The sequence below is a fragment of the Tursiops truncatus genome, chromosome 7 (assembly GCF_011762595.2).
Source record: "Tursiops truncatus isolate mTurTru1 chromosome 7, mTurTru1.mat.Y, whole genome shotgun sequence".
Taxonomy (NCBI): domain Eukaryota; kingdom Metazoa; phylum Chordata; class Mammalia; order Artiodactyla; family Delphinidae; genus Tursiops; species Tursiops truncatus.
Genome location: NC_047040.1, coordinates 23,409,714 through 23,434,891, shown reverse-complemented (window position 1 = coordinate 23,434,891; position 25,178 = coordinate 23,409,714). Strand labels below are relative to the sequence as shown.

Below are 25,178 nucleotides of genomic sequence, written 5' to 3'. Positions count from 1 at the left end.
TCACGGGCCCAGCAGCTCCAAGGCATGTGGGATCTTCCCAGACCGGGACACGAACCCGTGTCCCCTGCATCGGCAGGTGGACTCTCAACCACTGCGCCACCAGGGAAGCCCTGCAGTTGTTTATTTTAAATGAAAATTATAGTGAGAGGGATATAACCTAAAAGTCACTGAAAAGTCCAGGTCTATCAATTTTAGTTTACATGCTGCTAAGTGAGGGGAATTAATAAAGACAGAAAGTCTTCATTCATTTTCAAATAAAACTGCTAGTTGAGAATTGCCTTATTGTACAAACCTAAATATATTATGTCCTTTTCATAATGTCTAATTCATTGATTTTTGTCATCTTTCATTTAATTGCTTATATTTTTGGGTCAAATAGGATTAAAAATATGTTATAACCATTTTCTTACTATAGTGAACTGATCTGATTTAAAACCATTGAGAAAATAAACAGCTATGTTTAAATAGCTACGCATAAGCAATAACTAGATACTGTATGAGTGACCCTTTGACCTCTGTGGATCCTGCTTATATTTTGATTAGTGTCTGTTTAGGCTCCTGGTGACTATGGGAGCCACTAGGATGCCTTCCAGAGAAATAGAAGCATAAGCAACCCAGCTGTGTACTCTTTGTGCCAATAAGAGGACCTGTGCCAGCTGGCTGCCCTCCAGAAATGTGCAGTGGTAAACAGAAAGTTACCAACAGAAAGGTATTTATTGCTTTCCCAGAAGGGGAATTTTAGCTAAGAGAACACAAATGAATTGGATCATTATTCCCATTTCTCAGAAAAGGTCTGTGCACGAGAGGGGTGTAGACTTCATTCTTTGCTTTAAAAACTTAAGTTTATTAAGGCTGTCATAATGTGATTTTTATAAATGAAGAGTATTACTGAAATGGTTACTTTACTCAGGGATTAAAACAGAAATAGGTTATCTTGACTTGGTAATGGGTAGAAAAATTCAGACATTCCAAACTCTCAGTGTGTGTGGTCTTATATACACCAGTTTGAAATGTGGGTGTCTTTGCATACTCAAACACACACAGAAACCAACTCAAATATCTCAGTGGCTTAAAACAGAAAAACAAATATCTCATGTACACTACATGGCCATTGTGGGTCAGCAAAGGGGCTCTGCTCATCATAATCACTTTGGGAATGCAGGCCAATGAAGAAGCTCTTGTCATTGCTTTCGTAGTATCGGAGAAAGGGACCAAAGATGTGGACAAACATGTCCTGGCACTTCACGCTTGTTCCCAGAAGTACCACATGTGGCTTTTGCTCACATTTCATTGGTCAGGTAAATCACACAGCCACACCCAAGTTTAAGAGGGCAGAGATGTGTAATCCTAGCCTGTATTATTTTTACATCATACATATGTTTAATATCAAGCTTTTCCAAGTGTTAAGAGTAATCTCAGTTCCTTCTAGAAAAATTTGAAAATGCAGAAGTGAATATAAAATAAACAGCATACAGAGTTAGTTACCATTAATATTTTACACACTTTCTTTTAGTTGCACACACATATGCGTATGTAGATATATCATATATATGTCCTCTATATAATGTGGGTACTTTTGTATTCCATAAATTTTCTTTGTGGATATAATTATTAACAGCTAAATAGTGTCCCATCACCTGGATGCATGGTATTCTATAATTCAATTAACTAATCGTTTTGTTTTTTTTTTTGAATTTAGGTGTTTCTAGTACTTCACTATAATAAATAATGGTCCATGGATATCTTTATATATACATCCTAGCACATTAGTCTGAATATTTTCCTAGAATACATTTTTAGGAATAGGCTTACTGATAGAAGGTATTGGATCATTTCTTAATAAGTTTGATACATATTATTAAATTTCCTTCTAGAAATTAGTTTATATAAGTTTATATTATTACTTGCAGTATGTGAGAGTACCTCACCAATTTCTCATTTAAAAATATAGTTTTCCAATATGTAAATGAATAGCATCTCATTTGTTATTATGTATTTATTAAATTGTTAGTGAGACTGACCATTTTTACATGTTTACTGACTACTTTATGGGTGATTTTTGTATTCATAGACTGTACTATTTTCTTCAAGAGAGTCAAATTTTTTATGGTTGATTTAAAAATATTTTTATATGTAATTATATTATTACTTGTACATACCAACATTTTCCTTGCAGTTTTTCCTTTGATTTTTTTTTTTTTAATTTTAGAAGTTTAAAAAATTGCATAGGGCTTCCCTGGTGGCGCAGTGGTTGAGAGTCTGCCTGCCGATGCAGGGGACACGGGTTCGTGCCCCGGTCCGGGAAGGTCCCACATGCCGTGGAGCGGCTGGGTCCGTGAGCCATGGCCGCTGAGCCTGTGCGTCCGGAGCCTGTGCTCTGCAACGGGAGAGGCCACAGCAGTGAGAGTCCCGCGTAGCGCAAAAAAAAAAAAAAAAAAAAAAAATTGCATAATCATTATAACTGTTTTTACTTCACGATTTCTTCCTTAATGTTATGCTTAGATAGGGCTTTGTATTCCAAAATCATATAAATATTTACTTACATGTTATTTCTGGTTCTTTCATGATTTCTTTTTTTTTTTTTAACATTGAACTCTAATCCATCTGGAATTAATTTGGGAGCAGGATAAGATGCAATATTTTACCTTTTCTTCCCAAATAGTTAAATCAGTTTTCACAGCAACTTTTATTGATTAATCTATATTGAGTCTTCTGGAGACTCAGTCATCAAAAATGTAGACTTACACGTCAACAAAACCAACAGGGAGATCTCACCAGAGACAAAGATCTGCATTAAAAATCATTGTGCTACTATGTAGAAGGTCTTAATACAGAACCTTATTGTCATAGTTAAGAAGCTATTCTTAATTGATCTGGTTGTAGTATTTTGTGGCTTATAGCAGATTAGAAACCACACAAAAAGGGGATGAAGAAAAGGGTAGAAATTGCTGTAATCAATTAGAAGGAGACAGAAAAACTAGAAGGTAAACAAAGTTGTATTATTCAACAGTAGTTTTCATAATGATTACCAAGCCATTAAGGTAAAAAGGTTTCATTATCTTTACTCTTTCTGTTTAGGAAGCCCATTAAAAAAACAAAAAGGTTTAAATCAACAGGGCTTGATGAAAGAACTGGGAAAAAATATGGTAAAATGAAAAGGATTTTGGAGTCAGACAAACTTGGATTTCAATCTGAGGTTCTTAACCTAACAAATCCATGACATTGGGAAAGGGGTTAGATTATTTTAGACTGATTTTACCCATCAGTAAAATGAGGATGATAAACGATCCTTGTGTGGCCATGTTGTAATCAAAGTGATATACAGTCTCATCATGTTCATCCCTCATCTACCTCCTTGTAACTCCCAAGCCTGCTTCAAGATGAATTCTGAAAATTCCAAGTAGATATGGCATTCTCTTCAGCAACTTCAGGAGCTGTTTGTAGTTTATAGTTAAGCCAAATGATTCTTTTAAGCTAGAAGAAAAGTTAGGTCTTAAGTATTTTATCAATGTATCTTAGTTAATAGGGTCCAGCTGGAGACACAAGAATACTTACATAGATACTGGAGCTATAGGGCAAAGAAGAAATAACTGAGGCTTTGGGGCCAGGCAGATAGAATTTGATTCCTGGTCCTACCACTGATCAGTTAGCTGATCACTCCACTAATCAGCTCCTACCTGAGCTCTATTTTTGTCCATTGTAAAAGAGAGATGATATCCAACATGCAGAACTGTTGTGGGGATTTGGCACAAATACGTAGTTTAGTCTAGAAATATACTTTAAAAATATGACAAACTAGAGGAGTTCTCAAGTGATTGTTTATTGTTTGTACCTTTTGTTTTTGCTAGTCTTTTTACTTTAGTCTAATTTGATATGGGTCAAAGAATGATTCAGTGATAGCCTTAAAAATGTATCAAAACTATTTGCTTGATATAATCATATACAGCAGAAACTTTAAAGAATTATTAGATACTTTTAGGAGTATTAGATCAAAAATGCCTAAATGCATATGAAAACAGCATTTTGCGAGTATAATCCTCCCTACAATCTAAAGCCACAACAATGCAAACAAACCTAAAGGTCAAGCAATTGAACAAATACATAAGTGAAGAAGGAAGACTTATCCTGACTCATTCTCATTTTAATACTCAGACTGTGAATGTCAATTAGCTCAATCAAGTCTTAACAGGTAATGTCAGCTGTCAGTCGTTCCTAGGTAGCGATGTGTGAAGTTTGTCAGCAGGCAGTGGACTACTTGCATGATGAATGAAATAATGAGGGCACAGAAGCCTGAACAAAACTTCTCTTTTTCTGGTAAATTCCTCTCAACATGGGAATTTAGGACAAGGAGAGAAAAATCACTTTAAAATCTGTTTTAAGGCAGTGTTCATTTAATGCATTGTCTATTTTAAAACATTCCTCTTTTAACCTTGTATTTTTAAAAATTAATGTCAATGGCAAATGATTAAGCATCATCATTTTTAACTGTATAGGTCAGTGTAAACAACATTAGCTGCTACAAGAGATAAGCCTCCAAATTCAAAGTGCTTTTACAACTGAGGATCGTACTCACTGTGGATGGTGTGACTCCTCTGAGTTCATTCAGTGACTCAGGTGTATTGGCAGCCATAGTCCTCCAAATAGTCCATAGTCCTCCAAATAGTCCTCCAAAGTAGTCCATAGTCCTCCAAATAGCCATAGTCCTCCAAATAGTCCTCCAAAGTCATTGTGGCAGGTGAAGGGAAATGGTTAACTATGTTGGGAGGTTTAAGGGCTAGGACTTGAAGAGGCTTCCATCATTTCTACTCACATCCTGTTTTACAGAACCCAATAACTTTAACTCAGTTTAACTGTGAGAGAGGCAGGGAAATGTAGAAGAGCTCTTTAAAGTCTCTGTTATACCCTCCAAACTTGTTTTATTTGAACAGTCATTTAAATCTAAGTTTTTAACTGTATCATATCCCGTTAAACCATGGTTTGAAAATACTAGTTACAGGTTAGAAGGCATTTAATATGTGTAGACTAGATCTTTTATATACATTACTTTATTTGAAAACTTAAGAAAATGATACATTCATATGATAAAATATTCAAGCAGTAAAGAAAGGTATAATATTAAAAGTAATTAATTCTGTTCCCTTTGCTCTGATCTCTATTTACTGCATGCATTGGTGACAACTATTTTGTTTTTTCTTTAGTTTTGTTTTTTGGCTTAAAACAACACTTATTTATTAACTCACAGTTCTGAAAGGCAGAAATCTGAAAACAAGGCGTCAAGGCTGTGTTTCTTCTGGAGGCCCTAGGGGAGAATCCTTTCCTGGACTTTTCCAGCTGCTAGAGGCTGCTTGGATTCCTTGGATCATGGCCCCTTCCTCCATCTTCAGGGGACATCACTGCAAACTCTGTTTCTATAATCATATCCCACTCTCTGATCCTGAACCTCCTACCTCCTTTTTATTTTATTTTTTTAAGTTTTTCATGTTTTGTTGTTTTTTAATATAATATTTTTCCCTTTTAAAATTGAAGTATAGTTGATTTACAGTGTTTCAGGTGTACAGCAAACTGACTCAGATCGATCGATCTATCTATCTATCGATATCTATATATATATGTATATTCCTTTTCAGATTCTTTTCCATAGGTTATTACAAGGTATTGAGGATAGTTTGCTGTGCTATACAGTAGGTCCTTGTTGTTTATCTATTTTGTACATAGTAGTATGAATCTGTTAATCCCAAATTCCCAATTTATTCCTCTTCCCTCTTTCCCCTTTGGTAACCATAAGTTTGTTTTCTATGTCTGAGTCTATTTCTGTTTTATAAATAAGTTCATTTGTATCATTTTTTAATTCCACATATAAGTGATATCATCCGATATTTGTCTTTCTCTGTCTGACTTCGTTCACTTAGTATGATAATCTCTAGGTCCATCCAATAATGCTACAAATGGCATTATTTCATTCTTTTTTGTAGCTGAAAATTATTCCATTGTGTGTGTATGTGTATATATATATACCACATCTTCTTTATCCATCTGTCTGTCGATGGACATTTAAATTGCTTCCATGTCTTAGCTTCCATGTCTTGTAAATAGTGCCGCTATGAACATTCATAGCTACTGCCTCTGTTTAATTTTTTATATTTTTTATTGAAGTATAGTTCATTTGCAATATTATGTTAGTTTCAGGTATACACAGTAATTAAATATTTTTATCTATTATACTCCATTTAAAGTTATTATAGAGTTTTGGCTATATTCCCTATACAATACAACATATCCTTATAGCTTGTTTATTTTATACTGTAGTTTATGCCTCTTAATATTCAGCCCTTGTCTTTCCCCTCTACCCTTTCCTCTCCCCACTGGTAACCACTAGTTTCTTCTCTATATGTGAGTCTGTTTTGCCATATTCATTTGTTTTATTTTTTAGATTCCACATATAAGTGATAACAGAGTATTCATCTTTACCTGTGTGACTTATTTCACTAAGCATAATATTGATAACATCTGGATCCATCTGTGTTGTTGCAAATATTTCATTATTTTTTATGGAAATATTTCATTCTTTTTTATGGCCGAGTAATATTCTAGTGTGTGTGTGTGTGTGTGTGTGTGTCTCCATTCATCTATTGCTAGACAATTATCTATTCATCTATTGCTGGACAATTAAGTTGCTTCCATATCTCGGCTATTGTAAATAATGCTGTTATAAACATGGGGGTGCATGTATCTTTTTATTAGTGTTTTTTTTCTTTGGGTATATACCCCATAGTAGAAATGCTGGATCATATGGTAGTTCTATTTTCAGTTTTTTGAGGAACCTCCCTGTAATGTTTTCCATAGTGGCTACACCAATTTAGATTCCCACCAAGTGTACTAGGGTTCCCTTTTCTATACATCCTTGCCATTATTTATTATTTATAGACTTTTTGATGATAGCAATTCTGACAGATGTGAGGTGGTAGCTCTTTGAGGCTTTGATTTTCATTTATCTGATTATTAGCAATGTTGAGCATCTTTACATGTGCCTGTTGGCCATCTGTATATCTTAGAAAAATGACTGTTCAGGTCTTCTTCCCATTATTTAATTGTGTTGTTTGGTTTTTAGACATTGAGTTGTATGAGCTATTTATATATTTTGCATGTTAGCCCCTTATCAGTCATATCATTTGCAAATATTTTCTCTCATTCAGTAGGTTGTCTTTTTGTTTTGTTGATGTTTCCTTTGCTGTGCAAAAGGTCTAAAATTTAAATAGGTCCCATTTGTTTATTTTTGCTCATTTCTTTTGCCTTAGGAGACTAATCCAAAAAAACATTGCTACGATTTATGTCAGAGTATTTTGCCTATGTTCTCTTCTAGGAATTTTATGGTTTCAAGTCTTACATCTAGGTCTTTAATTCACTTTGAGTTTATTTTTCTATATGGTATGAGAATTTCATTCTTTTACATGTAGCTGTCCAGTTTTCCCAGCACCATTTATTGAATAGACTGTCTTTTTTCCATTATATATTCTTACCTCCTTTGTTGTAAATTAATTGTTCATAAGTGTGTGAATTTATTTATGGTTTCTCTATCCTGTTCCATTGATCTATGTGTCTGTTTTTGTGTCAGTACATACTATCTTGATTAGTGTACCTTTATGTTATAGTCTGAAGACAGGGAATGTGATATTTTCAGCTTTGTTCTTTTACTCAAGATTGCTTTGGCTATTTGGGGTCTTTTGTGGTTCCATGTAAATTTTAACATTATTTGTTCTAGTTCTGTGAAAAATGTCAGGGATTTTTTGATAGGGATTGCATAAAATCTGTAGATTGCTCTGGGTAGTATGGACATTTTAACAATATTAATTCTTCCAATCCATGAACAGAGGATACCTTATAATTTCTTTGTATCATCTTCAGTTTCCTTCATGAATGTCTTAAAATTTTCAGAGTATAAGTTTTCACCTCCTTGGCTAAGTTTATTCCAAGGTATTTATTCTTTTGGATGAGATTTTAAATGAGATTGTTTTCTTGCTTTCTCTTTCTGATATTTCATTATTAGTGTATAGAAAAGCAACAGATTTCTGTATATTAATCTGGTTTCCTGCAACTTTACTGTATTCGTTTATTAATTCTAATAGTTTTGTAGTGGAGACTTTCAGGTTTTTCTATATGTAGTGTCATATCATTTGCAAATAGTGAGTTTTATTTCTTCCCTTCCAATTTGGATGGCTTTTATTTCTTTTTGTTGTCTGATTACTGTGGCTAGAACTTCCACTACTACATTAAACAGAAGTGGCGAGAATGGTCATCCTTATCTTGTTCCTGATTTTAGATGAAAAGCTTTCAGGTTTTCAATGCTGAATATGATGTTTGCTGTGGGTCTGTTATAAATGGCCTTTATAATGTTGAGATATGTTTCCTCTGTACAAACGTTGATGAGCGTTTTTATCATGAATGGATGTTGAATTTTGCCAAATGCTTTTTCTGCATCTATTGAGATGATCAGGTGATTTTTTATCCTTTTGTTAATGTGATGTATTACATTGCTAGATTCTCAGATATATTCCATTCTTGCATCCCTGGAGTAAATCCCACTCGATTGTGGTGTATGATCCTTTTTATGTATCATTGAATTTGGTTTGCTAATACTTTGTTGAGGATTTTTGCATCTATATTCATCAGAGATATTGGCCTGTAGTTTCTTTTTATATTGTCTTTGTCTAGTTTTGGTGTCAGGGTAATGGTGGCTTTATAGAATGAACTTGGGTATGATTCCTTCTCTTCAATTTTTGGAACAGTTTGAGAAGATAGATATTAGCCCTTCTTAATATGTTTGGTAGAAGTCCCCTGTGAAGCCATTTGGTCCTAGACTTTTGTTTGCTGGGAGGTTTTGTTTTGTTTTTTTAATTACAAACTCAATTTCTCTTCTAGCTATTGGTCTGTACAGATTTTCTATTTCTTCCTGATTCAGTATTGGAAGATTGTTTCTAGAAATGTATTCATTTCTTCTAAGTTTTTCAGTTAGTTAGCGTATAACTGTTTGTAGTATTCTATTGATTTTTTTGTATTTCATGGTATCAGTTTTCATTTCTGCTCTTTCATTTCTTATTTTATTTATGTGGGTCCTCTTCTTGTTTTGAGGAGCATGCTAAAGGCTTATCAATTTTGTTTATATTTTAAAAAAACTAGCTCTTTGCTTCTTTGATCTTTTTTCTGATATGAGTATTGTTACCCCAACTTTCTTGTTATTTCCATCTGCATAAAATTTCTTTTTCCATCCCCTCACTTTCAGTCTGTGTGTCCTTAGCTTTTAAATGCATCTCTTATAAGCAGCTTATAAATGGGTCTTGTTTTTCTTTTTTTTTATCTAATCAGCCACCACATGGCATGTTTTTGATTAGAGCATTTAGTCTATTGACATTTAAAGTGAATATTGATGGATAAGTACTTATTCCAATTTTGTTACTTGTTTTCTGGTTGTTTCTGTGGTTCTTCTCTGTTCTTTTTTAATTTCTTCCCTTATGATTTTATGATCTTCCTTATTTGTATGTTTGTGTTCCTTTCTCTCTAGCTTTGTATATCCGTTGTAGGTTTTTGATTTGTGGTTACTATGGGGTTCATGTATGTTGACCTACATCTACTTGTTTTAAACTGGTAGTCATTTACTTCAAATACATTCTAAAAGATCTACATTTTTTTACTCCCCTCCCCAACATTTTCTGTTTTTGATGTCCTATTTTACATCTTCATGTTTTCCCCTTCACTGTTAAGACCCTTTAACATTTCTTTTAAGGTCAGTTTGGTATTCATTAACTCATTTAGTTTTTGTCTGTCTGAGAAGTTTTTTCCTCTACTTCCATTTTAAATGATAATCTTGCCTGGTGGAGTATCATAGTTTGTAGGTTTTTCTCTTTCAGCACGTAAATATATCATGCCCTTCTCTTTTGGCCTGCAAACTTTCTCCAGAAAAATCAACTGATAGCCATGTGGGGGTTCCCTTATACGTGACTCTTTGTTTTTCTCATAATGCCTTTAGGATTGTCTCTTTATGTTTAACTTTTGCCATTTCAATTATAATATGTCTTGCTGTGCTTCCTTTTGGAATCATCTTTTTTGGGGACTCTCTGTGCTTCTTGTACCTTGATACTGTTTCCTTCATCAGATTTGGGAAATTTTCATCCATAATTTCATCAAATACATTTTTGACCCTTTTCTCTCTCTCTTCTCCAGGGACCCCTATAATGTGAATGTTGGTCTGCTTGATATTGTCATAAAAGTTCCTTAAACTGTTCTCATTTTTAAAATTTATTTTTCTTTTTGCTGTTTTCATTGGGTGATTTTCATCATCCTATCTTCCAGATCACTTACGTGTTCTTCTCTATCACCTAGTCTACTTTTAATTCTTTCTAGTGTGTTTTTCATTTCAGTTATTGTATTTCTCAATTCTGACTAGTTTCTTATTAAAATCCTCACCATGTTCATCTATTCTTTTCTCTAGTTCATTTAGCATTCTTATTACTAATCCTTGGAACTTTTTACTCTGGTAAATTGTTTATGTCTGTTTCATTAATTGTTTTTTCAGGTTTTTGTTGTTCTTTCTTTTGAAAAAAAATTTCTCTGTTTTCTCATTTTGCTTAATTTCTCCATCTTTATGAAATTAGTTCAAACAGTTAGTTACATATTCCTGTCCTTCTGTGGGAATGTCCCTATATTGTCTGCATGTGTCCAATGGCTTTGGTGGCAGAGCTGAATCTGAAGTGAGCAGAAGTCATGTCATCAGTCAGTGTGTGCTAGCAGCCATCACATCGGTAGTAGGTAGGACTGGAGATGGAAGAGCTAGGACCAGAGCCAGATGTTAGCTGGGGCTTCTTTTCTGCTCCATAGCCAACACCACCATATCGGGGGTGGGTTGAATCCCATGTTGCTGGAGCAGAAGCCCTGGTGTTCATGTCTGATCTGGTTCTGTTCCCTCGAAGTGTGTGCTTTCTGCCCCAAGCATTGACATGTTCAGTCCAGAGAGGAGCATTGCTGAAACAAGAGGGGCTGGAGCAGGAGCTTGGCATGGGCCGACGTGCAGGCTGGGGTGGTCCCAGCACCAGTCAGAGCTCCAGAACACTCCTGATCTGCTGTCCCTCGCGAATGCCAGTAATGGCTTCTTTTGCCCCTTTCAGATGCTGTGTCAGGTCTGAGTCAACTCCTTCCCTCACAACTCCATACCTTCCTTAGAAGTAGCAGCCTCTGCCCTAGTGGGGAGCTGCGTTATAGAGCAAGAGGGGCCAGAGCAGGTGCTTAGCGTGGGCTGGGGCATGTGGTAGGGTGGTCCTGGAACCAGTCAGAGCTCCAGACCACTCCTCATCTCCTGCCCTTATGAACAGCAGTAATGTTTGCCCTCGCTCCATTTGGATGCTCTGTCAGGTCTGAGCTGGCTCCGTCCCCCACATCTGTGCACTCTCCTTGCCTGTGGCAGCCTTCAACCTAGTGTGCAGCTGCACCATGGAGCAAGAGGGATGGGAGCCAGTTCTCAGCTCAAGCTGAGGAGCCTGCTGGGGCGGTTGTGGGAAACTGGCCCAAGTCCTGGGCAGTTTCAGTCTGCTTCCTCTGCCTTGTTTTGGGAGTAAGCAAGCATGTGTGCACTTTTCACAAGCAGAGTCTCAGTTTCTTACAGTCCCACTGTCAGTCTCACTGGTTTTCAAACCAGCTAAGGGGACTTATCCTCTTGGCGTCATACCCCAGGGCTGGGACACCCAATACGGGGTTTCAACTGCCCACCCCCCAGGAAGGGTTGCCAAGCCTGTGTAATCTCGCTCCTCTTCTGTGTCCCCTCTTAGAGGCTCAGGTACCGATCTGATCACTTCCCTTACCTTCCTACCTGACTACATCTGGATCTTTCTTACAGTGTTGTTTGTGTAAGAGTCTTTCTGCCAGTCTCCAGTTTGTTTTCAATGAGAATTGCTCCACATGTTGATGAATTTTTGATGTGTTCATGGTGGTTGGTGAGCTCCACATCCTCCTGCTCTGCCATCTTGATCTCCTCCCGGTGACCACTGTTAAGATTCTTGCTCTCTCTGTCTCTCTCTAAAAATGTTTCAAAGATACATTAGCACTTACCTATGTAGAACCTTTTTTTATTTTATAAAAATGGAATGATTTTCCTTATATGCTATTCTATAAATGTTTTAAGTTAATAATATAGAGTTAATTTTGTATAAGTATATATAAATTTAGAGTGATATTCAAAATATTTGACAACCATTAGAGCATAAGCACTGACCAATCAGAATGGATGCTGGATGTAGGGTGGGAGAATGGTCCTGGAGCCCCAGGTGTGCCAGAAATGACCTTAATTAGGCAATAAAATGAATAAGTCAGGGGCAGGGGTTGTACCCATAGAAGGAGCTAGAATGTGGGGGTGAGAGGAATATGGAGTATGTGCTCAGGGTATCAGCTGTTTTCCAAGTAGTATGAATATCTTTCAGTATTTTAACAACTGACAGGGCCATACTGGTGTGCTAGGGTTATATCAGCACTTCATGTACCTCATTCTATTTAAAGGTAGTACACCAGAGTAGTACTATAATTTTTAAAGTAAATCAAGGTATTGATGCACAGTTAGATTGCTTTTAATATCTTATATTGTAAGAAATGCTGTGTATTAGAAAACAAAAGCAAATCACAAAAACAAATAAATAAAAAACATAAACAGAAAAGAAAACTTGTGTATGTAATCTGGTGAAACTTTGTGAGAATATCCACAAGGCAAATTCCTAGCTGTGGAATTACCAAGTCAATTTTTATTTCGATAGAAATTTCTTTGAAAAGTCAAATCAGTTTACACTCACCCCAAGTGAGAGAATATTTTTTTTCCGTATCTTGTCCAACAGTTTGCATTATTATATTATCAAAAATTATGTCTTTATTCAATTTGATAACTGAATGATTAAGGAAATATTCCATTCTTGTTTAGTAATCATTTTGTAATAGTTGAAAAATTGTTTGATTTGGAGTTATTTATACTTAAACTTTTTGTTTGTATTTGGATTAATTACTATGAGTTTGTTTTCTCAGCTGTAAAATGGAGATATTATAAATGTCAATGCAATTTTGCCTGGTTTGTTATTCCAGATTAATTTTAGAATAATTTTCTAAGACTCCTCAAAATTCACACTGAAGTTTTTATTTGAATTGAATTAAATATTTAAATCAAACTTCTGAAGTTCATTAATAGACTTTCTATCTTAGTCCATGGACTATCTATATTCAATCAGCCCTTGCTTTATATCTCTGAATAAAGTGTGTTTTTCTTTCTGTAGGTTTAGTAAATTTCTTATTAGTGTTCTGTGAGGTATTGTATATTTTATTGTTGCTAGATTTGATGAAATATTTTTCTTTTATATCTTCTGTTCATTCATTGCATGTATGAAGGTTGCTACTTTTATAATTTGTAGTACATTTGTAGTAATGTGGCCTCTTTATAATTCCTTTTTCCACTTGGCTTCATACACATTATCTATCTTTCTCTGTCATCTATCAATGTAATCACAATATATGCAACTTATGATAATTTCATCTACTTCGTTCCAATAGTTTCATTGCTTATTTCTTCACCTAAATATCCTCTGCATATTTCTACTCTAGCTTTTCTTTTCATTTATATTGTTTCTTCTTGAGACTGAGTCCTTGCAATGGAAGGAGTGTATTCTACTTATATTTGTGGTCTGGTAAACTACACTAATGCCCGACACAAAGGAAACACTCAAATGTTAAGTGAATGCCTGAGTGAATAATTTTGAGCTTCAGATTCAAGGTTGTTCTGGGCAATTCCCATGAATGTTAGCTCAATGGAAAACAATAAACAAGATAGAGAAGCAGACACAAGTCAAATGGCATAGATATGGAGCCTGGGTACCCAAGAGACTAATGTGGAAGGAGGCCAAAATAAATAATTGGCTTCCCAATCAGGATAGGTACAGGGGATGCCTAACTGATATATCACTGAAATGGAGAGAAAGTTACCCATCTGGTGTTTCATCCTATGAATATAAGCAGCAAGGCTGTATTTAACCTCAACTGGCTGGCCAATGAAGTAAGGACTCCTTTTATTATTGATCCTGGGACGAAGAGAGATAGCCAGCAGTTAACAGATATGAGACTGTATTCTGACAGGTTGGGTCATAGTAGAGTCTGCTGTAATCAGCATACCAGGAGAAATTAATCCTGGAATTTGATTAAGATAGAGTATTTTATAATAAGTAAAGTATGAAATAACTCAATGAATTTACTCACCTTTTACTCACCAGTTGAAATTAACATGTGCCACTAGTTGCAGCAATCATAAACACAGAAATAGCTAATGTTTATTAAGGATTTATTAGATGCCAAGCATATGATTAGTGCTCTACAGAGATTATCTCACTTAATCCTCATAGCAGTCTATGAATTCAGTATGATTTTGATTGTATTTTACAGGTGGGAGAATACAGCTTAGAAAGTTTGTTAAGTAGCTTGACTAAATTCACATACTAGTATGTAGTAAAGCTGAATTGTGAGGAAAAGCCAAGATTTTCAATCCTGACATTTATTTCACATGACGAGCTTTAAAATAAAATAAATACCAGTGTCAGAGCCTCTCTTTCAGAAATTATTACTTAATTGGTCTGGGGTGGGGCTTGGTGGTATTGGTATGGTTTAAAAAGCTACATGGTAATTTCAACATGTCCTTAGAGTTGAGACCATTGACCTGTCAAAGCACCTTACTGAGAGTTTAGCTTTGCCCTCAAATTGTACCTTGTCAGTACAAAGGAATGATAATGGTTATGTAGCTTGAAGAATAGTTTTAAGATTTATTTTCCTTCCTCTATGCACTGTCCTTATTTAGGTATCCTGTATTTACCTTTCTGATCGTGCCTGCCAATTTATTGGCTATTGTCTCCTGGAATGTTTCAGTATACAGGCTGGGTTATAAAGGGTCTTAACGTTTTGCCTCTGCAAGTGCATCTATATTTAGATAGGATTGCTGTTACTAGACCTTTACTGCTCTTGTAAATCTTCTTTTAAAATAGTTGTTCAGTTATTATTATATTTCCCTATATATCAAACAGGTTGTAGTTGATTAGGTTTATTAAATGCCTTGTATTAGTTTTATATAATGATCGGTTTAACAGTGGTTATACAAGTTGCTGTAGATAATAAGTTCATGGTTCTAGATATTTCCATGTAGTCAAAAAATTATACTCAGAATGGATCCTGCTCCACCTTGCTATGTTTTCCAACATAATAATTTATCCTACCTCCATTTCCAGCCCAAGCAATATTATTAAAATGAGGTACCATCACAACGATAGGAAAAGGGGCAAAAGGCATAAATATACAGTTGAGAGAAAATGAAGTACAAAAAGAAATACAAAAATAGTTAATCTAATCAATTCATTGGCAAAACACCAATGAAATAGCTTTATATATGAATTAGCAACAGTTTTTTCAGACTTTTTATCATGTAATTACATATTTATTATTTTATTGTTTATGGCGTCCTGATGCTAGAATGCAAGTTCCACAAGGTCTACTTTGGTCAGTGATATATTGTAAGAGCTGAAACCAGTGCCTGCCCTGAAATAGACACTCAATAATAAATATTCGTAAGAGAAAGAACTATGTGCATGTGTGAATGTGCCCATAGCAAAGATGTGGTACATTGTATGTATCACTATATAACTGGCAGGGGTGTGAATTCATGTAACAATTCTAAAGAGCAATCCATGAAGAGGTATCATGTTTTTTGTTAAATGTTAATTTTATTTGGATTATTATTTATTTATACTTCTAAATTGTGAGTGCAGATTTATAGACAGAAAACCTTGTTCACAGCATCGATAATCATGAGGCAAACAAATATAGCTGATGTTAAGTAAAATATGACATTTATCATTTTTTCAAAATAGACTAAATACTGTGAAAATGCAGTAATATAATGTTAAATGAAAACTGGAGGGTGGATAATAGAGCGTGGTTCCAGTTTTGGAAAAATTGAGAAAGAGAGGCAGACAAATTCTTAAACCAGAGTGATAATAGTAATTATACCAGGGTGGTAAGAATAATTTTAATTTTTTTCTTTGTAATATTATAAAATGCATAAAATTTCTCTAAGGATGTATATTACTTTCTTGATCACAAAAATACTTCAGTTATGAAAATTGGCTTTATCATTTTCCAACTCTGAGGATATAATAAAGAATCTGTTGCAATGTAACCTCCACAAGGGCAAATCTTTTTTTTTGCGATACGTGGGCCTCTCACTGTTGTGGCCGCTCCCATTGCGGAGCACAGGCTCTGGACGCGCAGGCTCAGTGGCCATGGCTCACGGGCCCAGCCGCTCCGCGGCATGTGGGATCTTCCCGGACCGGGGCACGAACCTGCGTCCGCTGCATCGGCAGGCGGACTCTCAACCACTGCACCACCAGGGAAGCCCAGGGCAAATCTTTTTATCTGCTTTGCTCATTGGTGGATTCCCTATGCCTAGAATAATGTTTGGGATAAAGTAGCACTCATAAATATTTTTTGAATAAATGAATGAGTGTGCAAATGAATAGTATGTCTCCCTCTTTTAAAGGCAGTTTTAAAGTGTTAAGGGTAAGCGGATTGATTACTTCCTTTTTGTGTAGAATTGAACCATTAATCCATCCATCATTAAGTGTTAATTAAGTGCTATTCATAGCATGTCTTCTTTCCACTGAGGAGAGACCACTTTGTCATGGGCTGAAAATGATCTTTTATCTCTCGTTAGAGTTTGCTGGGTGGGGAGGGAAATGAGCAACACATGGAAGATGTCGATTCTAATGTATGTGAGATTTAAAATGATTATGACAGAAATTTTTTATCTTTAGTAAGTACCTTTAATTTAGCCCTATGTCCTCAGATTTAAAGAAAACCGTAATTATCAATTAATAAATGTTATTTTGTTATCCAATTAAAATGTGTTTAGTTTCCCACTTATAGAGAACAAAAGGAGTATAAAAATAATCACAGATTTTGTTGATGTTATTGTTGGGGATGGAAACATTGCAAAAGGACAATAGACCAATAATATAAGACAATGCTATATTGTGCTTCATTGTAATTCAATAAGGGGATTTTTTTCAAGTAATTTTTACCGTGTAGTATGCAGTTTAGATTTATGCAAGTAGATATATGCCTTATTTAAAATTTTATGTTTTTTACATATTTTCTCAAAACTAAAATCAGGAATAAGGAATTTAAGGTAAATCCTGATGGATTATAATAGTAGCATTTATATTCTAATATAATATTAAATAAAACTGTATCAGTGTTTGCAATGAGTTGTCTATTTTACACAGAACTCTTGCTATATTTTTTTCTCTAGGATTCAGTGTTTCCCTCTGATATGCAACCAAATCCAAACCTGTGTTTATGCAAAGAAAATATTTGTCCAGCAAAATTTGACTACAAGCTGAATGACATATTTAGACTTCACGAACTTCCAGTGAGCTGGTAAGATTCTTGATGTTTTATTAATACCTTTGAGATTTTATTGTCATGTCTAAATTTTGATACTCTTATAGCTGTTTATGGTCAAAGTGTTTTGCTCTTAGCCTGTTTCTGAAATTGCTACTTATAGCACTGAAAGAATCCTCTTAAAGCTGTTGCAAGAGTCTCAAAACTAACTGGTTTAGGCACTTGGTGGCAGTACAGCCTAAGTGCACTACTGTGCATTTTTAATGTAGAGGTTGCAGTTCTGGCTTAAAATAAAGCACAGATTGTTTTTAGAGAGGTTTGTAGGATTTGTTTTAAAAATAGGATCTCAGCAGCTATGCATTTCGTTTGATTATTTTACTTAAAATTTTATCAGTGTATGTTTTTTTCCACATTAACGCATTATTTTGTTTTGTTTTGAGGACCATAGTTTTGTGAACCATAATCACATCAGTTTAAAAGCAAAACTTATTACTTGCTAATAAGTTTTATGAATCTGCATATTTACATTCATAGGAAACATTTTAAATCTTATAAAATTTATACTACTCCTATTCAGAGTGTTTGAGAAAAATATTTCTGTGGAGAATCAGTAAATATACATTCTACAGTAGATTTCTATGGTACTTTAAAATTTTACTAAGTGGTCAGCTTTTGTAAATAATCATGGATACATCATTTTAATTATGGTTTAGGTAAGTAATATTGTTTTCTTGTATTTGTTCATATAATCCCAAGTTTATATTATTGATTTTTAAGAAATTTGTACAAAGATGTATAGCAAACATTATGTAATTGCTCCTTTTATACTTAATGAGGAAAAATGTCTCAGAAGAGGATGTTAACCAACTCTAATAACCTACACTTAACTGTGGTGAGGTTTTTCTTGTTTTGTTTTGTTTTATTTTGCAAAGTTTACCTTGCTCTTGATGACTGTATGTATATTCACTTTCTAAGACCTATTTGTTTGATTATTTTCATGTAGCAAGACTCTGCCATGACCAAAACCAGTAGGTTAATGAATTGAAAAGATCTGTTAGTAAAAGGAACCATAATAATGATACATTCATACCTTAAGTATTCTATTTCAACTTAAAACAGTTCATTTGCATTCACATGACAGTCTTTTGATGTAAGGCCATGGCTTTTTCTTTCCTTAAGTGACTGTTGATTGGAATTCTACATCATATTTCTTGCATAAGCTATACCAATAATGTATCACTAACAATTTTATGATTTTCTTAATCTGAAACAAGAACTTCAGACGCTCAGAAGATGATCTCCTCACATTTCCATGGCATTAATTTAATTTTCATTGATAGCAATTCTTCTTATCACACTTATATTTCATCACCTTGATTAGTTTTTAATTACATTAGAGTAGCAAATGCAACTGGCTTATGAGGTTTAGTAACAAACTCCTCTGACTCTTTGTGATAGTGGACCTTAGCTGGTGGGAGTGGCTTGTGCTGGTCTGCTGGGGCATGGTCTGGAAGCTCTGAGCAGTCAGGGCACTGCTAGCACAGCCAGAGTGTTTTACAGAGAGAATGGGAAATGTTGACCAACGATTAGTGGAGGTTAAGGGAAAAGCATTTACTAAATGAAAATGTGGAGAAGAGAAAGAGGGAAACATTTGACTCTTAGTCAGAAACAAAGTCTGGATTCCAGATTAATTTATTTGCAGACTTTGGAAAGACAGTTGCCCTGATAACTACTACTGCAACCCAGGGAATAATTTCTCTGTCATAATCTTCACTAGTTAGCCCATGAGGAGAGAAGATTCTAGCATTATGAGTTAGGCAGTAAAAAAAAAGCAAAAAAAAAGAATTGTGAGTAGAAAACTAATCACTAATCTTCTAGTGTAACATACCTCAAAGGAAAATTAAGCTGTGACTTTGGGCCAACTCATTTACCTGGGCCTTTATTTGGCCTGTTTCTTCTTTTCCAATTTGTCTCAGTTTCGCTTCGTTATACCGCCATTTCTTCTTGGTCACAGGTTTGTTTTTCTCTCTCCCACCTATTTTATTCTACTACTTTCTCTGTACTCTCATTCTATACCACCAATCCTTAACTAGCCATAATATAAAATTCAACTGTAAATTTCTAGTGTTTCTCAGATAATTTCATATTCTCTGTTCTTAATTTAAAACTGAATCACCCCACTCCCACCACCCCATATACACACACAGAGGTTTGGTACTTTATAGGTCTTTAATAGTATAATGTTTATTGACTCAATTATGTTTCTTTAAAGAATAAAAAATGTTTTTTGTTTTATAAGTAACTGTGAATTTATTTATTTTGTTTTTCAATTATCATCAGTGGAAATAAAGTTCTTCCTCTATGGTATATAGGTTCCTTAACTTCATCAAAATAACAATGATAGTAATGACAATGATCATGAAAGAATATCAATAATAACAATAAACTGTTTTACAAAGCATCTTTCAATGCCAAGATTCAGCTATTTTTCCCCCAGCTCTCTCTCTCCATATATATATATATTTTTTCTTTTTTTCTCTCTCTCTTACACACACACACACACGCACACAGATGAGGCTCAGAGACCTTGAGAAACACAGAGAAAAATTTTGTATCAGGTCTGGTTAACTCAAAAGCAGACCATAAAACAGTGAATGAACCACAAGGTATTTTATAGAAAAAGCCCAAGGAAATAGTTTCTATTTTTACAATCAAGCATACAGGTATGTCAGTAACATACCACTATATAACCTATGAGTTTGGCCAAGATACTTTTTTCCCCTGACAAGCTTGACGTAGGATAATTGCTTTAAACTTAAGTATTAAAATAATTAATTAGATTGTGTTTAAGTGGAGAATTTAATTGTGCGTTCTTTCCCTGGAAAACACAGATTTACTAAAATGTATTTTAGTATATTTTTCCAACAAGGTCATAATAAAATAAATACATATTAAATTCCAGATAATTAAAAGAATTTTAATGTCTTACTAATTTGCATTTTTAATAGAGTGCAGTTTCATAGGTTGAAGAACCAGAAGGATTTTAAATCAGATTAGTTAACAGAGTTTTTAAGTTCTGAGATAGATGTCTTTCTCCTACTTTCACAGGATGGTTCCCATCAGCCTAGAAAATATACTCCAGTAACTCCTATTAGTTTAAAAAAAAGACTTTTCCTTGAACCTACAACCCCCCACCAAACCTATGCTGTTTTCCTAGAAGCTGCTCTGCTCACTTTCAGTAAAAAAGTTGACAGTACTGCTGACTGAGCTAACAGCTTCCACTTGCGCTTCCATTCTCCCCTCCAGTGGAGCTCCCTTCCTTTCCTCTGCTCTGGAAGTAACTCTTGTCAGTCATTCCCTGCTTCGGTGTCCACCGCCAGTGGCCACTTCTCCATTCTCATTTTCCTCTCCTCTCAGCTGCAGTCAATACAACCACCACCTCTGCGTTTACTCTCCTGACTCCCATTATTTGCATGGTCCTGGTCTTCCTGCTGAGTCCCAGGCTGTCCTACTCAGTGCCTTCTCAGCAGGCTGCTTCGCTTCTGCTAGACTTCCAGTTGATAAATTGCCCCAGGCTCAGCCTCAGAGCTTCATTTTTTCACTGTCTGCACCTTCTCAGGTGGCCTCTTCCAAGCTCAGACTTTAAACACTCTCCATATAGTGATAGATAATCACCTTGGGAATATCTCTACCATTGCCATCTCTCTTGAGTTTGAATATCGAATAGGCTTCTCCGAATTATCATGCTCAGGAAGAACTCTTATTTTCCCTCAGAAAAATGGGTCTCCTGATCTTCCCCATTTTTGCAAAAGCAAAATGTAAACTTGTATTAATTTACTAAAGCTAAAAGCCTAGGAGTAGTTTTAACTACTCATTCTCTCACCCTGCAATTCCCACCATTAAATCTAAGAGTAAGTCTGATAGGCTTTTCCTCCAGAACATATTTACATTTTCCCACTTCTCTCTATCTATATTACCATGACCATCTCTCTTGCTATTGCAAAAGCCTACTAATTCACCCCACGTTACCCAGTAATTCACTTACTTCACAATAGCCAAACTGATCTTTTAAAAATGTAAATCAGATAAGATTCGCTGCTTTTGGTACAATAATGTCTTCCCCTTGTTTTAAAGTAAGATCCAAACTTCTTACTGGGGCCTACAAGGCTCTGCAAGTTGGGACTCCTGCCCTCCTCCCATTGTGTTGACCACATGCTCTCCCCTGCTTCCTTGCCCAGGACTCTCAGCTACCCCATCTTCTCACTATTCTGCAAACATGCCTCACTTCTCTCTGCCCCCAGGTCTTTACACTAGCTCTTCCCTCTACTTGTGTTGTTACTTCTCCAGTTTGTGCACACCTGGCTCATTCTTATCTCTAAAATCTCAGTTCAAATAACACCTCCTTGGAGAGGCAGTTCCTGAAATATGTGACTAATGTTTTACTCCTCATTCCTCCAGTCACTGTCAGTCCTATCATTCTACTTAATTTCCACCATGGTTTTTAGTAGGCATGCAGCATAAATTTTAAAGTACTTTATAAAAATGAAAAAGTACATGAAATCTTAGTATTTTTCTAGTTTATGGGTGGCTAGAGACTAGCTAGATTCTCACCAATTCAGTTTCCTCCTCCCTGGGCCCACTGGAAGATCTTATCTCCCATTCTTCTGAAGTGTGTTAACCCTTAAGACCCCCATTGGGATTCTCTGCTGTCTCTGACTTCATCCTCATAGCTGGAATCAGAGGACTTTGGAAGTGACAAACTGTGTGCTAGAAGGCATGTGGATCTCTGAGTCATGTGTGCTTGGAGAGTTCTCCAACCTTCATCATGCTTTGTGTGAGGTACTGCTTTAATTGCCCTGACTAATGCACTATATTTTTGTGAAAATGGATGAGTTAGGCTCTATAAGATGAGTGGAATTTTAAAAAAAACAGACTGAAGGTACTTTCACATTCATTCTACAAAAATTTATTGAGCATTTATCAGACACTATTCTGGACAATTAATTAAATACATAGAAATCTGTTCCCAGGAAGCTTACATGTGTTACAGGGAACAAGTAATAAACAGTAGTGAACACGTATATGCTATAGTATGTTTGATGACCATAGTGCTATAGAGAAACACAAAGCAGACAGAGGGAAATGGAATAGAGGTTCCTGTTGGCTTGAGGTTAAACACAGAGGCCAGGGCTGTTCTGAGAAGGTGATGCATAGTGAAAACCTGAAGTGGGTGAGGAAGTGATACATGCAGAGAATAAGGAAGACGGTTAGAGGTGAGAGAACAACGAATGCAAAGCCCTTGAGGTGGGAACATGTCCAAAATGTTCCAACAAGGAGTCCAGTATAAACAGAGTAAGTGAGCTTGCAGAAGAGGAGGAGAAAACTAAGTTAGGTATTTGGGGACCAGAGAGAGTGTGACTTAGGGCCTTATAGATCATAGTAAGGAGGATTGTGAATTTTATTCTGAGAATGTTGGAAAGTTTTTAGAGGATTTTGAGAAGAATTATGCAATTTGGCTTATATAACAACAAGATGCTCTGACTACTGTATGGAAATTAGACTGTCAATGGGGGTTAAGGGTAGAAGCTGGCAGACTAGTTAGGAGCTATTTCAATAATTCAAGAGAACTGTAAAGATTTCCTGGCCTAGGATGATAGTGTTATAGAGGCTAAGTGGTAAGAATTTTTTTGATGAGAGAGTGAGCAGGAGTTTTGGGTTGGCAGGATGTCGGGTGAGAGAGAGGGCAATTAGGGTTGACTTCAAGGTTTATGGTCAGAGCCAGTGAAGACAGAGTGGCCGTTAATTTCAAGGCCAAGGGAGAGCCAGGTTTGGAATGTGGGGTTTGGCATGTTAAGTTTGGGAGGCCTATTAAACTTCCAAGTGGACTTAGATGTGGATGGGACCCTTAGATTCTCCTGTGAACACAGTTCATAGCTATGTGTGCTCCCTGGCAAGTGGTTAGGTTCATGTCAGTACTATTCCATGCACTTCCATGGAAGCAGTCACCAGAAATGGAAAAAGTGACTAAGTACCTTTTAATGCAAAAAAAATGGGTGTTATAGAAATGTAATTTTTTAGCATGGGTCAATATTTCTCATCTTGTTCTGGGTATAAATTATATATGTTTATAAAAACCACGATTATATTCTAAAATGTGAGCTTCCAAATTAAATATTAAATTCTTTTTATAACTATACATTTAACTGGCATTTTACAATGTATATTTATAATAAGCTTAAGTCGTAGTGTAATTTTTATGCTGTTTTTATCCCCAAACAGACAAGCAATATATTAGAGCAAAGTGTATATTTAAACTTTGAATTATCAAAGGAAAATAACTTATAGTTTCTTGAAGCATCAAAAAATTCTCCTTAGAAGGGTAATAATTATATTCAAATAAAAATATTTGTAATCATTTCTTACAAGTAGTGTACAGAATACTTTAAAACATTTTCTATAATATGAAGATATATTGTGCTGGTTTTGTAATTTACTGTCAAAGTACTAAGGTATTCAGTTAGCTTCCATTAAATAATGATAATATTTATGGCCTAAACTTTTAAGAAGGAAAAGGTACATGAATTTACAGTAAATGTAAACATATATTTTTATGACCCATTTATCTTTTTAGGTGTGTTCCATAAATAAATACATCATTTAATTAGGAGCTTAGATTTTCAATTTATTTCGGATCGTCTTTAGTGCCTTTGCACATATCTGTCTTCAGCTTTAAACTAAGTTTGTTTAGGCACTTTGGATTTGTTGAGCAGCTGTCATCTTCCAGAAGGTGCCCTGATTTGTTTTGTGGATCAACTTACAGCTAAAATTATGGAAAGGTCTTTTCATTGGTCACAGATGATGCACAAAGCATTTTCAGTTCCAGTGCTGCATAGACTCACAGAGATACTGACAGTTACCCTTCTGGGGCTATAACAGTTTTTCATTCTGTTTTAATTATCCATATCCATAATAATAACCACAGTGACCTACAAGAAGGTATTGTTGGGCATATTATAATTATATGTAGCAATTATATGTAGCACCAACAATGCATAAAAATCCCACTTATTAACTAAGGCTGGTAAAAATGAAATTATGCTAGTCTCCCTTAGGACATAGCTTCACTTTTTGCAAAAAAAACAAACAAACAACTAGTCCTTCAGTTTTTACATAAAACTTTTTCTGGAGTATATTATTATGATGAGGAAAGTCAAATTTCATGGAATGATAATGCAATAATAATTTTGCAATAAATATGGAAACTATCTCTCACTCTACTTTCTTGCTTAGCTGCTTACTAGTATTTCCTATTATCTACTGTGTAATAGAAAAAGAAATGGAAGTTAAAAGCAAAGGTTAATCTTTGTAATACAGAATGTCAGGCAAGATGGTTTAGGACAAGTATCAATATATTTCTTTTTCTTTTTAACAATTTATTTAGTGTTTCAAACTATATCATATTCACACATATACTAATAATTCAGTTTAAAAGTTAGAGATGACAAGATTTGATGAAGTACAAGTAATCAGTGGTTTCAGCAATTTTTGTCATTACTTGGGGTGTCTCACCTAAACTTGCCAAGACCTTGTCTTTAATCCGTACTAAATTGATGCACATGAAATGATATCCCATAATTTATTTTTTTCTTGCTGTTCATAGTTATATGGTGAATGAGCTGTAAATATCAGTGCTTGTGCCAGTAGGTTTAAATCTTAAACTAATT

The 25,178-nt window shown here is 35.2% G+C and overlaps 1 protein-coding gene across 1 annotated transcript in view; it reads left to right on the top strand.

The window, feature by feature from the left end:
- SPAG16 (sperm associated antigen 16) overlaps positions 1-25,178 on the top strand; it is an 869,771-nt gene that overhangs the window by 118,230 nt on the left and 726,363 nt on the right. Inside the window, exon 10 of the mRNA XM_033859808.2 lies at positions 17,363-17,490. Within this exon, the coding sequence (XP_033715699.2) occupies positions 17,363-17,490 (128 nt within the window). The remainder of the gene's footprint in view (positions 1-17,362; positions 17,491-25,178) is intronic.